The sequence below is a fragment of the Heteronotia binoei genome, chromosome 13, assembly GCF_032191835.1.
Source record: "Heteronotia binoei isolate CCM8104 ecotype False Entrance Well chromosome 13, APGP_CSIRO_Hbin_v1, whole genome shotgun sequence".
Lineage (NCBI taxonomy): Eukaryota > Metazoa > Chordata > Lepidosauria > Squamata > Gekkonidae > Heteronotia > Heteronotia binoei.
This window is the reverse complement of record NC_083235.1, coordinates 35283102-35298844: the sequence shown is the minus strand read 5'-3', so window position 1 is coordinate 35298844 and position 15743 is coordinate 35283102. Positions and strand designations below refer to the sequence as shown.

Sequence of the window (15743 nt, the reverse complement as noted above, 5' to 3'; positions counted from 1 at the left end):
GGAGTGTAAATATGGTTTGAAAGATGCAGGAGTTCTGACTGCCCTAAAGGGCGAGCCCTTTTAATGCACGGATCTACACCCAGCCCTCTCCCCCAGTGGTTTCGCACAGTGAATCTAAGAGCACAACTTACCCTTGATGATGACTGGCTTGCTCCGTAATTGTGATTTTGCAGAGTTGTCAGCTGCACAAAAGTACTTTCCTGCATCTTGGCTTGTAAGTCCTGTTTTGTACCAAGTTACAGTGTGGATTTTATTTTCTATTACCTTGTGCAAAAAATGTGCTTTGTTCTCTTTAAAAAAGTTAAACTCAATAGGGAACGATCCTGAGGTAACAGAGCAAAAAAGGACGAGGTCTTGGTCATCTTCCAGGTCTCCATGGGAAAGGCTTTCCAAGCTTATGTTATAAACTGGAGCTGTGGATCAAATGCAAAGAAATGATTTAGACCAGATTATGAACCAATGAAGTACTTGGAGGACAGGAAAAGGCAGTCAGGCAGAATTAGTTTATAACCAGCATGAGCAAACAAGTAGTCATTGTCAATATAATATAGATGAGTATCATTATGTGCTTATTTGTGAGCATTAAGATGCTGTAGGTACTTTATGCAAGTACTTCTCCACCTAGAGAAGTTTAGCAGATGGACAGGAACAGGGCCTTCCTAGTGGCAACAACAAGTTCCCATTATTTCATTTGAAGCCCATCCTTTTCAATGGTCCGTGCACTGGTTAGACTATTTTGTTTCAATGGCCTTTTAGTTTTTCGTTTGCTTTAAATTAGCATCTGGCCTTCTGTTATTAATCTTCTTGACCCAAATAGATTTATTAGATGTGGATTTAGATTGATCTTTAGATTGAAGGCTGGAAATATGGGAACAGGTGTACAATCCATTGTAGAGAAAATTACACTACCCCAGGAGGATCATATGTGCAGCTGGGGGGATGTTCCAATGTACTTGAAGAGGCAATTCCTTTTAAAATCCACCATAGGCACCCCCCCTCCCAATTTAACATACACACACATCTGTCCCCTATAGTGGGCTCATCCTTACCTTGTTGTAGGACAAGTTGCCACTGCATTAAAGAAACATCGGGAACTTCCCTGTGGCACACTTTAATGATGCATTCCCAGTCATCTGATTGGTTATGGGTGTGCCATGGACTCACTGCACATGCACAGGAGCATTGTGAACACTCCTTTCAGTGTGTGGGCAGCCCATATGGGAGTCGGCAGCATCCTGGGAGCTTTGTGATTGCCACCTCTTTTAGGACTGGCTTTTTTTGAACCAAGAAGCTACCATGGCAAATTCCTCATCTAATTCCACTCTGAGTATTCACCACCTCATTCTCTCTGCTACTGTATCCAATGGACAGCTTTATGATGAGGCTTTTAGGTTTTTCATGTTGTCATTAGCTGGCTTGAATTAGGATGTAATGGCTTCCTGGAGCCCCAAAGGCTCAGTTCAGTCATGAAATGAAACCATTGTTTATTTTAACTATGATTAGTTTGAGAAACTAGGATTTAAGTCACAAGTCCTTGCCTTACCAAATGTTGGTTTCATCACCAAGATATTCCCCACCTCTCCAGCAGAGACCTGGCTTGTGTCCTCCTTTCTTGAACTGTGGCAAGGGCAACCACAAGCGAGTCTGAAGTGAGCTACTCTGTTCTACTTGACTGTGAAGACAGTTTTAAAGGGTAGCTGCAGTAGAACAGTTAGATTCGTGTCTGCTAGAACCTTAGAGTAGGGTTGCCAGGTCTAATTCAAGAAATATCTGGGGACTATTTAGGAGACCAGGAGCCAGGAGACACAAGCAAGGTTGTGACAAGCATAATTGAACTCCAAAGGGAGCTCTGGCCATCACATTTAAAGGGACTGCACACCTTGTAAATACCTTCATTGGATATAATGAAGGATAGCGGCACCTTCTTTTAGGGCTCATAGAATTGGATTCCCTGGCCCAATCCTTTTGAAACTTGGAGGGTATTTTGAAGAGAGGCACCAGATGCTATGCTGAAAATTTGGTGTCTCTGCCTCAGCTGCCTACAGCAGGTTCTCCACCAGCTCTGCCAATCTCCAGGTTTACAACTGATCTCTAAGTGACACAGATCAATTCACCTGGAGAAAATGGCTGCTTTGGAAGGTGGCATTATATCCCATTGAAGCCCTTCCCCTCCCCAAAAGGCTCTATTCCCGCCCCCCCCCCCCGACAAAAAAAATCTTGGTATTTCCCAATGGAGACCTGGCAACATTACCCTCCACCCACTGACTCATTTGCCCATGATTCAAATCACAAGAGCCAATGAGCTCTTTTACCTTTCGGTCTACACAACCAAAGACTTCAGGTCTTGTTAGTTCTCTGCCCCCTGCCACTTCCCTCAATCTAGGCATGGGAATTAACTACAGAGAGGTTGTTTACTATAGGGGGAAGACTTGGCCAAAGCTGCTCTTGCCCTTCACATTGCCAGAGAAGGGTCTAAGTAGCCCTTTGTTTACCTAATGCAAAATCATACATTTGTGGAGTGGGGCTTCCCACTCTGTGTCAGATGCCACCAATGAATATGAATTGTGAGTTCCCCTCAGTTCCCATGCATGTAGTGCATGGAAATGTGGTGTGTGTGGAGAAGAGAATTCTGCTTTCTCTCCACTGCAATTTCCCCACCTTGCAACAATCCTGGTCATGCATGTCAGGGAGGAGGGATACTATTTGGGAAAACTCATGCGCATCCCAGTAGGTGAAACAAAGATCCCTGGTTTGCCTCAGATTACAAAAATAGCACTTGGGAGACACTGAAGCCCATTCTTCACACATGCCATCATCCTGGTCCAAACTGGTCTCAACACACAGAGATATTTAGGAGACCCTGCAACTCACACTGGACTGTGGTATCTGATACAGGGCATAGGCCCCAAGTGTGTTCTGTAAGGTATGAGTTGGCATTTCTCGGTTTGGGAGAAAATGACTGAAATATAAAATCTTTTGGCAGGTGAGTGGGCAGGTCATTTGGATCAGGTGTGAAACTAATGGACAGACAGCTTTTGAGAGCCAGATCTGGATGTCCTAACTGGATGTCCAAACAGGAGTTTTGCAGCTTTAAAAAATCTCAGTTCTCTTGTGTATGTATCTGAAACACTTACTTATCACTGTGATATTGAGCCCATTGCTCTGGGATTTCTTAGAATGGCCATTTTTAGCTTCACATTTGTATTCTCCTTGGACGTGCTCCTTAGTTGCCATGTCCTTAAACTTTGCAGCTATATCTTTTTCTACTTCAGTCTGGCCAATGGTTATGTTTCCTCTGTAGAGAGTATATGTTATAGGTAGAGTTCCATTCTCAGAATAGCAGCTTAAAACAAAGGGACGTCCCAACACTGCTCCTTCAGGGAAGAGGAAGTGTGGCTTCGAAACTGGAGCTGAAAAAAAGAAAGCATTGCATGACAGAATCTATTAATAATCCATCTCATATTTCATTTATGGCATATTCCCAAGGGAAGACAAGAGTCACTGGAAAAGACAATAATGCTAGGAAAAGTGAAAGGTAGTAGGAAAAGAGAAAGACCAAACATGAGATGGATTCACTCAATCAAGGAAGCCATAGCCTTCAGTTTGCAAGACCTGAGCAGGGCTATTATAATAGGATGTTTTGGAGGACATTAATTCCTAGGGTCAGGCCTTGGATTTGGCAGGAGCTCACAGGAGCACAGTTCCTGAACCTTTCTGAGGGTTCCCCCTCCTCCTCCCCACATTGTCCATTGAATAGTAGGTGCAGCTGCATAACAATCCCTGGATGAGCTCCACCACCTATTTTCTACAAAGCGACCCCTGCCTAGGGTTACCGTGTCAGAAGTAACTTGATGGTACTTAACATACACACAGTCCTAAGGAGAGTTACACCCTCCCCAATGACTTCAGTGGACTAAGATATAATTTTGCAGGAACACTAGTCTACCAGAAAGCTACACACTTTGCACTTGAAGATCTACCTACCACAACCTTATCCATCCCACCTTAATCCCAGCTGTGCAGTGGTGAAGGAAAAGCATGCTTTCCTTCAACAGCACTGCCTTTTAACCAAGTGGAAGGGGAAAAGTTTCCTCCATCAGAATGTGATACCAAAATATGTATAGTTATGTATATTTTGTAAGTATATTTTGTTATCCAAAATATGTATAGTTTGCTCAAGTTTAATATCAAACCAACTCACAAGAAAAACCAGGAGCAAAAACAATATGGGCCCGTAACAAAAATTAGTAATTGAAGTAGGAAGAACAATACATGGCAAGTTCTATCTGTCTAGTTGTCTGTCTATCTGTCTGTCCATCCATCCATCCAGTTCTGCTTATATGGCTATTGCCTTAAGCAGGTTAGAATAAAAAAAATATATTTTTTAAAAAAACCTTACTCATTATTTTTCTTGTACTTCATTATTGCCCCTATGAATTTTGCCACTGAGAGGGTGACATGATCATTAGTATCCAACAGCAGCCATGACACCTGGGCTCACACACTCAGCAATTCTGTATTTTTAAGTAAGGAAAGGAAAGATCCCCTGTGCAAGTACCAGTTGTTTCCGACTCTGGGGTGACGTTGCTTTCACAATGTTTTCATGGCAGACTTTTTATGGGGTGGTAAGTAAAGGGGTGACCAAATTATTCCTCAACTCGTTAAATATAGGGTACTCCATAATCATATGTTCGCTAGTTTTGATTTTATCATCTGAGCATTTGCATGTTCTATTATACTCTATTATATCTGCCCTCTAAAACCACCGAGGGAAGAGCATTCATTCTTGTAAAAGTAAAAGCTCTTAGATTCGGGACTGTCAATTGATAACAATATTTTGGCAGTTGCATCAGGAGGGCAATTCCCAAACGTAGCGTTGAACATACCTAATAGACATACTTGTAACATCCCACTTCCTTACACACTTTTTTATTTGCCTTATAATATCAGGGCAAGTTGATTACAGTCACATTCACTTTTAATAACTGAAAGTATCAAGGAATGGTGTGCTCTGAGGGGCCCACAGCTTCTCTCCAAATGCCTGATTGCTCCTTTCTGCTAGGCAGCACCAGAGACATCTCCTCATTAGTAATAATAATAATAATAATAATAAATAATAAATTTTATTTTTATATCCCGCCCTCCCCCACCAAAAGGCGGGCTCAGGGCGGCTCACAGACATGACTACGTCATGATTCAATTAAAAGCAGATAAACATTATAAGTACAATACAATTACATATATAGATTAAAATACATTAAAATAGATTAAAATAGATTAAAATACATAAAAATAGGTGCTATAATTTCTAGTAGATTTCAAGTTGATGGGAATGCATTACTGTTCCTCTTGCCACTGACCAGATCATAAGAGAACATAAGAACATAAAAGAAGTCATCTTGGATCAGGCCAATGGCCCATCCAGTTCAACACTCTGTGTCACACAGTGGCCATATAACCAAGGTGCCATCAGGAACATAAGAACATAAAAGAAGCCATGTTGGATCAGGCCAATGGCCCATCCAGTCCAACACTCTGTGTCACACAGTGGCCAAATAACCCAGGTGCCCATCAGGAGGTTCATCAGTGGGGCCAGGACACTAGAAGTCCACACCCAAGCACCAAGAATACAGAGCATCAATTGCCCCAGACAGAGAGTTTCAACAATATGCTGTGACTAATAGCCACTGATGGACCTTTGCTCCATATGTTTATCCAATCTCCTCTTGAAGCTTGCTATGCTTGTAGCGCTCCTGTGGCAGTGAGTTCCATCTGTTTATCATCACCCTTTGGGTGAAGAAATACTTCCTTTAATCCGTTCTAACCTGATTGCTCAGCAATTTCATTGGATGTCCATGAGTTCTCATATTGTGAGAAAGGGAGAAAAGTACTTCTTTCTCTGCCTTCTCTATCCCATGCTTAATCTTGTAAACCTCTATCATGTCACCCCTCAGTCGACGTTTCTCCAAGCTAAAGAGCCCCAAGCATTTTAACCTTTCTTCATAGGGAAAGTGTTCCAACCCTTTAATCATTCTAGTTGCCCTTTGCTGGACTTTTTCCAATGCTATATTTTTTGAGGTGCAGTGACCAGAATTGTACACGGTACTTGAGGTCTCTCAAGTGCACTCTTCCATGTGCCTTCTCCTTGCTTAGCCCTGGAGAAACCTGTTGTCCCAACCACAAGCATCAGGCCACTGACAGTGCCACATTCTTCTGGATCGTGCTTATGTATCTTGCTGAGCTAGTGGAGCTGCAGATACACCAAGGAATGGCAATAACACAACAGCCAGTATGAGAAGAGCTTCATTCAGCAATGAATAATTCCTTGTTGATCAAATAGGAATGCTCTTAGAGGTCTATAAATTTTTTTTTTTTATTTATTTATTCGGGATTTGTATCCCGCCCTTCCCACGAGTGGCTCAGGGCGGCTTCCAACAATAACAATTTAACAATTTAAATATAAACAATTAAATACTTCACATTTAAACATTAAAACCAATACATTTCAATTCATAAAAACAATGCAGCTCAAATCAACTCACAGTAAACACGGATCTGTACAGGGTCACTCTTTTTGATGATTCCTTTCATCTTCGCCCTGCAGTCATAGACTCCGCTGTTAGCTATGTAGGCCGTAAAGGCATAGGAAGTAGAGTCCGTCAAGAATGTATTATCCTTCATGAGTGAGACATTTAACGGTAATGAACTGTTAACTAGACATGACATGTGTACTGTACTGCCTTCATCCAGGTCTTTTTTATAAATAAGTAGTATTGGCTTGGAAAACAGCTCTGCAAAAGAGACAGACAGAATAGAAAGGTAATGCATTTATAGCCTTTCTACATCACTAATGTATAACACAACAGATGTGCCGTTATTATTCAATTATATTAAGGCATCTAGTCATCCTTCATGAATATAGCATTTCTGATGCAGAAATATGATGTTTTCAAAAATATTAAAGTAGAAAACAACTTTGGTACAAAATGCACTGCAAATAGCATTCACACAATGGAAAATGCCACAAGTGAATCAATATCTAGATTATAGTGCATTTTCATAAAACTAACTAGTATAAGACTGAGAGATCAGTAAGCTCCACCATTTCAATTAGACCCCATTTAACTCTCCTAAGACAGAAGGTATACGAAATTGATCCCAATACTTGGCTACTAAAAATCTGGCAGTCATAATCAGATTCAAATCAGTTTAACTCAAATCTCAGGTCAGTTATCAGTGGGTTCTAAAAATATACCGAACAGTTCAAATATAAGCTTTTGATCTGTTATCTCTACTGCATGTGATACCCACCCCCCGATATTTACAAATGGCAGGAGAACTCCATCATATATAAATGAAGTCTACTTTTAATTCAGAATGCCTACAACATGAATAATTAGATGTACTGTGTTTTGGAATTGATTAGGAGTCAAATACCAGCATTTAATAAAAGCTTCCTTTCTAGTTTGTATGTAGGGTGCGATCACATGAGCAGTTTGGCCCGACATAGTCACCTTCCCCTCCGGATCAAATGGACATGATCAAGTGTGCACATCTGGCTCCCATGCCCCACTTGTCCCTACCTTGTGCTAAGATGACTCCCACATGGATTAAATAGCCAGCAGCAAATTCTGGTGGCTACCTCAGTGAAGTGCTTCCATGGCAGGTTTCCAGGTGGCTGATTTCCCTGGTGTGCCATGGAAACACATGAGTGCTGCAATCATTCTATTCAATTTCCAGCACATCCTTTCCCTCCCAACCCCACTCCAATGTGTGCTTCAGTGCCCCTATAGAATGCAGCCAGATATGTGTGTGCACTTGTCTGCTTCTGTGCATGCACAGTGGAACTTAGGAAAAACCCCCAACCCAGCCGCAGTTCCATGGTTGCAGTGCATTAGGGATGTGGACAGCCAACCACAGGCCTGCAGTGGCAATATGATGCCAGCTTAGGGGGGTGCTGTCTGATTGACAGAAACTGCTCCGACCTCAGGCGGCTTTTTAAAAGCCAAGATACTGCCATGGCAACCTGCCTGTCTGACCGCACCCTGAGAGAGCACGCTGGACCATTAACATACAGTCTTTCCCTTTGTTTTACATTTTCCCATTGTTTAAGTTGAAATATTTGTTAAGAAGACAATGAGAGAAAAATGAAGTTGAGAGGAAAATGAAGTTCTTCCCTCACCTAGTACATCTATTTCAATAGCAAATCTATGAAATGCGGCTGAGAAAGTGTCATGGGTTCATATAGAATAGCTCCTGTGTTGTCATCATCTCTGGTACATCTACAACTGTGCCTTTAATTTTTTTTAAAAAAAGTTTAGTTATTGTAATATCTCAGCCCTTTTAAAATCAATGAATAGTTTAACTGGTGAAGGCAGAGGTCCATATTAGTTGATGGGGCTGCAAGTCAAAAGCACCATTGTTTATTTTTATGTCTCATAAATTAAAATCAATTTAATTTTAATCCCTCCTTCTCCTTGATCATCCATAGAAATGTGAAGTTCAGGAGAGGGGATGGTAAGGTAAGGTTTTGACCCTCAATATGCATAGCAGGAAATGGTATGAGGCCTTTTTCAATTTTTCCAATGGAAAAAATTAGAAATCTGGGGCCGTACTGAAAGAAAAACCTCTTCTGAAATATTTTTTCTTAAGTGAGAACATACTTATCTTACAAAACATTTTACTCATTCTAAATGTACAGATAAAACACTGGAAATTAAGAAAAATTGAACATTCTGGGGGGAAATCCCCTCTAAATACTGTATAATAGATTTTCAAGAATTTATTTAAATGTAAATATTTTTTGGTAACAATAAGCTGCAATGTGTTTAATGATAAAGTTAAGTATTTTTAATTTTAGCTTAATATTCAAGCATACTACCTGCACTGCCTGCTGTGACTCTGTGATAGAGTTTCTGTCAAAAATAAAAGTTTTGTTTTGTTTTTTATTTACTATAGATTTTATTTTCTACCTTCAACTTCTATTTTTTCTACCTCTCAGAGACAAAAATGAGGAAAATGTGCTAAGGTGACATAGGGTGCAGTGGTTTGTAACTCTTTCTCAAATCTTGGGTATATTTGCAGGTTTTTTCATGGAATATTGAGAGTATTTATATTTTTAAATCATGAAATATGTCAAATAGTAAACTTTTATATGCTGAATTATAAATGATGAATTGTTATGTTGCTCAATCAATGAAAGAAGTTTACCTAAAGAACCTAAGTATTGCATATATTTCAACAGTAAAGGAAATTTACCTAAAGAAGCTAAGTACTGCATATATTTCAATTTCCCCCCCATATTTTGGGCCCCCAGACAAATGTTTCCCCTGTTCCCCTGAACATCACATGACTTGCTCACCTCAGGGATTGTTCCATGACAAGGGACCCTGGAATTTTGTCCAGCATACTCCCTCTTTTAAAGAATGGAAGCCCTGCTTATGAGTCTTAATTTTTCTGCTTTCTAATGAATACATTGTGTCCCAATTCTATATTAAGATGCAATTATTATACACTGTCATTTTAATGATTAGAATAATTGCTTATGATGACTCAGTGGCATATTACTATGGTAATTCCTAGTCATCACAGGTCATTTGGAAAGACAATTTGTGCCTATCTATCTGAGACTGAAAGAATCAGTGCTAGACTCAGCTGATGAAGGCTTGCAAGGATCAGATGGTCTCATTCATCCATGTACTACAAATCATATACATTTTGAGCTGATCCCACACCAGAGATTAGTGCTTCAGAAATACTTCAGTCTGAGCTCTGAACTCCCCAAAAATTCAGAGTACAGATTTACAGTAAATCAATGACTAAATATGCTACAGAAGAAGTGTGCTTGCACACGAACTCAAACATTGACTAAATCTTTGTTGGACTTAAAGGTACCACTGGACTCAAAATTTGTTCTACTGCTTCAGACTAACACGTCTGCCCACCTGGATATATAGATATGCTAAAATTATACCTTGAGAGGTGTTTGTCTTCTAGGGTTGCCAGGTCCAATTCAGGAAATATCTTGGGACTTTGGAGGTGGAGCCAGGAGACTTTGAGGTGGAGCCAGGAGCAAGGCTGTGACAAGCATGACTGAATTCTGAAGGGAGTTCTGGCCATTAAAGGGACTGCACTTTAAATGCCTTCCCTTCATTGGAAATAATAGAGGATGGGGTACCTCTTTTTGGGGTTCACAGAATTAGACCCTCGTGTCCAATCTTTTTGAAATTTGGTGTGTGTGTGTGTGTGTGGGGGGTTTGAGGAGAAGCAGCAGATGCTACACTGAAAATTTGGTGCCTCTAACTAAAAAAATAGCTCCCCCAGAGCCCCAAGGATCAATTCTCTATTATACCCTATGGGGACCACTCTCGATAGGGTATAATGGAGTTCCAATGGACATTCAAAACAGCCCCCACCTGCTTTCTGATAGCCCTGAAGTGGGGGAGGGCCTCCAAATCAGGGGATCCCCTGCCCCCAACTGGGGATTGGCAGCCCTACTTCTGAGCTAGTGCAATTGAGACAGAAAGCTCTTACCTGCCACTACAACATTCACTGTGACAGTTTTGGTCACTCTTCCAAGTTCCACTTTGCAAGTGTAATTGCCATTGTTCTCCATTGTAGCTGCTGCAGAGTATGTCACAGACTCTCCACCCCTAGAATTGTTAAGAATATTTTTGTCCTTCTGGAGGATCATTTCAATGTCATGCCGATGACTCAGGATAGTAGTACATTTTATCAAAATATTGTCTCCTTCTACAACACTCTGCGGATAGACCGTTACATTGGGAATGGAAAATGGCTCTGCAAAATAGTTAAGACAGAAGAAATAATATAGCTAAAAGCTCTACAATGCTTTGTGTCAATAGTCTGAAATTTCTACTGCTGCTTTTGACTGAAGACTCTACTACACATGCAGAGATCAATACTTTTATTTCATCCGAAATTTATATTTTTGAAAAAAAAAGTTTCAAAAATAATCCCAGTGTTTTACGGTTTGTGCCTTTTCTCCAGGAATTTTATTATCACATATCTGTTGACTTCTAAAAATCCAGAAATTGAGATATTTAGAGATCACCTAGGCATAATGGCAGGAAAAATTCCTTTTTAAAAGATGGATGTGCTATAATCACATAGGTTACTTCCACACTAGCCATTTAGGCTGCAGTTGCCATTGTTTGTTCACTCAGTTTTACTAAAGAATCCAAACATGTCAGTGGCAATCAATTGCTTTTCATGTTGTCTTTATATCTTTTAAATCAATTGCTTTCCATGTTGATCTTTGTATCTTCTGTGGTGATTTTTTAAAACTCAAAATGCAGTTTCAGAGCTGGGGTCTTCTATACCGACAATCCAAATACTACTGAGATTTCTCAAGGTCATGGTACTAAACATTTTTCTTCTAACCTTCTAATTTAATTATCTCTGTTCTTTTGTCACTGGCTGCTTGACATGCATATATTAATTGTAAACTACCAGTTCTTTTTAGGGAGAAGGGAAAAAAATATCATGTACTGCTAGGGCTTTTTTTTGTGCAGGAACACACAGAAACACACTTCCGGCTGGTTTGGCATCAGGGGGTGTGACCTAATGTGCAAATGAGCTCCCGCTGGGCTTTTTCTACCAAAAATCCCTATGTACTACCTTTCACTTTAAAACAATTACTAAAAGAGAAATGCAGGACTTAAGAGCAAACATGCAGTAGGAATTTGCTCATGAGATGGGCATTATTTTCATCTATCTATCTATCTATCTATCTATCTATCTATCTATCTATCTATCTATCTATCTATCTATCTATCTATCTATGTTAATTTCTAGTCTGCCCTATCCCATGAGCGGGCTCAGGGCAGATCACAACAGACTTAAATAATAACAATAGGCAATAAAATTAGAAGTAAATAAACAATTAATTTAATTTAATTTTTTTATTTATATCCCATCCTATCCCTCAAGCGGGCTCAGGGTGGCTTACAGCAGTAAAAACAAACATCAGAACTAAAACATCATAAAACAGTTTCAATTAAAACAATAAAACAATTCAAACAGTAAAATTACACTGTTATTGGACTTTTATGGGCAATATCATACAGCACTGTGCTGTGTAGAACTCCAGATTAAATTCTGCTTGCAGCTGATTGTGGAAAACAATAAGAGTCCCAAATAGTTATCCAGCTTCAAAGCAGTTATGCAAAACTGAGCAGGATTAATTTAAGGAGCAAAATGGAACAGGGTAAGGAATGCAAACCCTCAACCGTATTCATATTTTTGGTTCCAGAACTTACAATTCTGTAATGCTTGGAATGGCAACAAGTGAAAACAACTAATACTTCTACAGCGTTATGTCATAGTATCAGTAACTAACAACAGATGGGAGTGTCTCATGCTCATGCTGTGTGAACTGATTTTTTTCTTTCGACAGGAACTTGTTTTGACCCAGCTTTTCTTTGTAACTCCCCCATCCCACACCTTTCTATGGTGCATATAAATTGGGCTGATGGATTTATGCTTCTGTGCAACTGATGAACTGAGCTTCGACTCACAAAAGGTTATGCCAAAATAAATGTGGTAAGCTTTTAAAGTGCCACTGGATTCCTGTTATTATCCTATTAAAGATTAATATGACTGTGTGTGTTAAGTGCCATCAAGTCATTGCTGACTCATGGCAATTCTATGAATTAATGCCCTCCAGAACATCTTATCATTAACAGCCTTGCTGAGTTCTCAGAGAGCTGTAGCTTCCTCGATTGAGTCAATCAGGTTGGGTCTTTCTCTTTTCCTGCTGCCTTCAACTTTTCCTAGCGTTATTGTCTTTTCCAGCAACTCCTGTCTTCTTTCATAGAATCATAGAGTTGGAAGGGACCTCTAGGGTCATTTAGTCCAACCCCCTGCACAATGCAGGAAACTCACAAACACCTCCCCCTAAATTCACAGGATCTTCATTACTGTCAGATGGCCATCTAGCTTCTGTTTAAAAACCTCCAAGGAAGGAGAGCCCACCACCTCCCGAGGAAGCCTGTTCCACTGAGGAATCGCTCTAACGGTCAGGAAGTTCTTCCTAATGTTAAGCCAGAAACTCTTTTGATTTAATTTCAACCCACTGGTTCTGATCCTACCTTCTGGGACCACAGAAAACAATTCCACACCATCCTCTATATGACAGCCCTTTAAGTACTTGAAGCTAGTGATCATATCACCTCTCAGCCGCCTCCCCTCCAGGCTAAACATCCCCAGCTCCTTCAACCTTTCCTCATAGGACTTGGTCTCCAGACCCCTCACCATCTTCATCACCCTCCTCTGGACCCGCTCCAACTTGACTATATCCTTCTTAAAATGTGTTGCCCAAAACTGAACACAATACTCCAGGAGAGATCTTACCAGAGCAGAGTAAAGCGATACCATCACATCACGTGATCTGGACACTATACGTCTATTGATACAGCCCAAAATTGCATTTGCCTTTTTAGCCACCACATCACACTGTTGACATGTTCAGCGTATGATCCACTAAGACCCCTAGATCCTTTTCACACATACTACTGCTAAGACAAGTCTCCCCCATCCTATAACCATGCATTGGATTTTTCCTACCTAAATGCAGAACTTTACATTTATCCCTGTTAAAATTCATTTTAGCCTACAAAATTCATTTAATTGATTTTAGCCCAGTTTTCCAGCCTGTCATGGTCATCCTGTATCCTGTTTCTGTCTTTTTCTGTGTTTGCAAACCCTCCCAATTTAGTATCATCTGCAAATTTAATAAGCATTCCCTCTATTCCTTCATCCAAATCATTGAAAAGATGTTGAACAAAACTAATATGACTACCCACCTGGAATTACTGTCTATTTGGTATCTGTAAAAGGTTACAGTGCTAAATTAAGCTATGTGCCAGAAACCCATTCAAATATGGTCAGGGGGGCTGGGAGTTCAGCTTGCAACTCAAACATTTCTAATTCCACTGCTAATTAGGATATAATGATTACACTATTAGACCAGGATCTGGGAGACCTCAGTTCAGATATCCAGTCTGGCATGAACCTTGATGGAGGACCTTCAGACAGTTACACTTGTCTGGCAACCAGTGAGAGGTTGCCTGGCACCCAGTGCTAAGGGGTGGAGGCTGTGATTTTCTCTGTGCCACTACATCACTTCTTGAGAAAAGACTGAATGTGATGCAAAGTGGCTCTAGGAACAGCCAGAACAGTGGTGGGGCAGAAGACATCAGAGCTTAATTTTTCTCTCTCTCACTGCTGCTTTGAGAGGCAGTGGACTAACAGGGTTGTTGGCTGCCTTACTCACACTCTCTTAGCCTAACTTCCCTCAGAGGGGGGTTGTGAAAGTAAAATGGAGGAGACTGATGTATGTAGTGGTAAGTAAATGATTTGTTGCATTTTGTAGTATATTTCATGTAGGCTCATAGAGAGAAGAAATTATATATGACTGGCTTCCTTAAAGGGGAAATAATTGTGCGCATCAGATTTTTGTGGGCCCCAACCAGGGCTTTTTTTTATAGCAGGAACTCCTTTGCATATTAGGCTACACCCCCCTGATGTAGCCAATCCTCCAAGACTTTACAGTATGCCCTGTAAAAAGAGCCCTGAAAGCTCTTGGAGAATTGGGTACATCAGGGGGCTGTAGCCTAACATGCAAAGGAGTTCCTGCTACAAAAAAAGCCCTGGCTTCATCTGTCATTAATATTCAGCCTTGGGGGGAAAAGACAACAGAGGAATTATGGTTGCAATTTATAAACACATAATCATCATGGATGATGATATAGTAAAAGGTGAAAAGGTATTCGGGGCCAACAGAACTAATGGGTACAAGAACAAGTAACAATGAAACGAATTTAAAATGTAGGAATGACAATAAAGAGCAATTTTTTTTAAAAAAAGACTGACTTACCAGCAACACCAACGACTTCTCTGTTACTGGGTTCTGATGTCTCAGACACCATAGCTAAAGATACTCTCACAGTACATTCAAAAAACAAAACGCTGTCTCCCTCGTCGACTGGGAATTCCACCTCTGCATAGTTTTTTGTTCGTTCAGGCTTACTCTTGTGCACTGAAGAATTACTTGGAGAACGTCGGATTTTATAAAATGTGAAATAAAAAGGAGGATTTTCTCCTGTCACTTCACAACGTAACAATACATTTTCTCCTTCCGTCACTTGTGTTTTCTGAACAGTCAGTTTTGGCTTCATTATTCCTTTTGAAGAGAAAACAACCAGTGGCCATTAATCAGAACATGCTTATCTTCATGGTTATACTAGGGCCAAAATTAAATAAGCTGTTGGATGCCTGAGATCAGATATCCGGTTTATTTAAATTTCTATTCATAGCAGTCACAGGGACCAATAAAAGGAACTGAGATTGTAGGGTTGGGCAAGAGAATCTTCCCCACTGTGTCATTTTCCCACACTGAATACCCAACCTCTGAACCCAACCTCTGTCTGCCCTAAGAGGGAAAATTTATAGCTTTGATTTCCATATTGAGGCAAACAGCAGCTTTAGAGAGAGATTTACATTGACAAAGTGATGGGAAAAGGGTTAAAGCTCGCCCCTTCAGCACTGCCATCCCAAATCAGTACAGTCCCCCTCATCTGTTAATAGGAATTTAGAAAAATGGGATGGGGGAGGTCTACTCTGAAGTAAGTCCCATGCTATTCTATGGGACTTACTCCAAGGGAGATGATCTCAGGATTGCAGCCTCAACCATGGAAATTCATGGTTCTGTCTATATGAGT

General features: G+C 40.4%; 1 protein-coding gene across 3 annotated transcripts in view; it reads right to left on the bottom strand.

The window, feature by feature from the left end:
* The window catches only part of PECAM1 (platelet and endothelial cell adhesion molecule 1), a 75828-nt gene that overhangs the window by 48860 nt on the left and 11225 nt on the right, over positions 1-15743 (bottom strand). For all 3 annotated transcript variants that reach the window (XM_060252723.1, XM_060252721.1, XM_060252722.1), the window contains exons 4-8: positions 14900-15205; positions 10534-10800; positions 6543-6791; positions 3135-3410; positions 132-413 (exon numbers count right to left, since the gene is read on the bottom strand). In XM_060252723.1, coding sequence (XP_060108706.1) covers positions 132-413; positions 3135-3410; positions 6543-6791; positions 10534-10800; positions 14900-15205 — 1380 coding nt within the window. The remainder of the gene's footprint in view (positions 1-131; positions 414-3134; positions 3411-6542; positions 6792-10533; positions 10801-14899; positions 15206-15743) is intronic.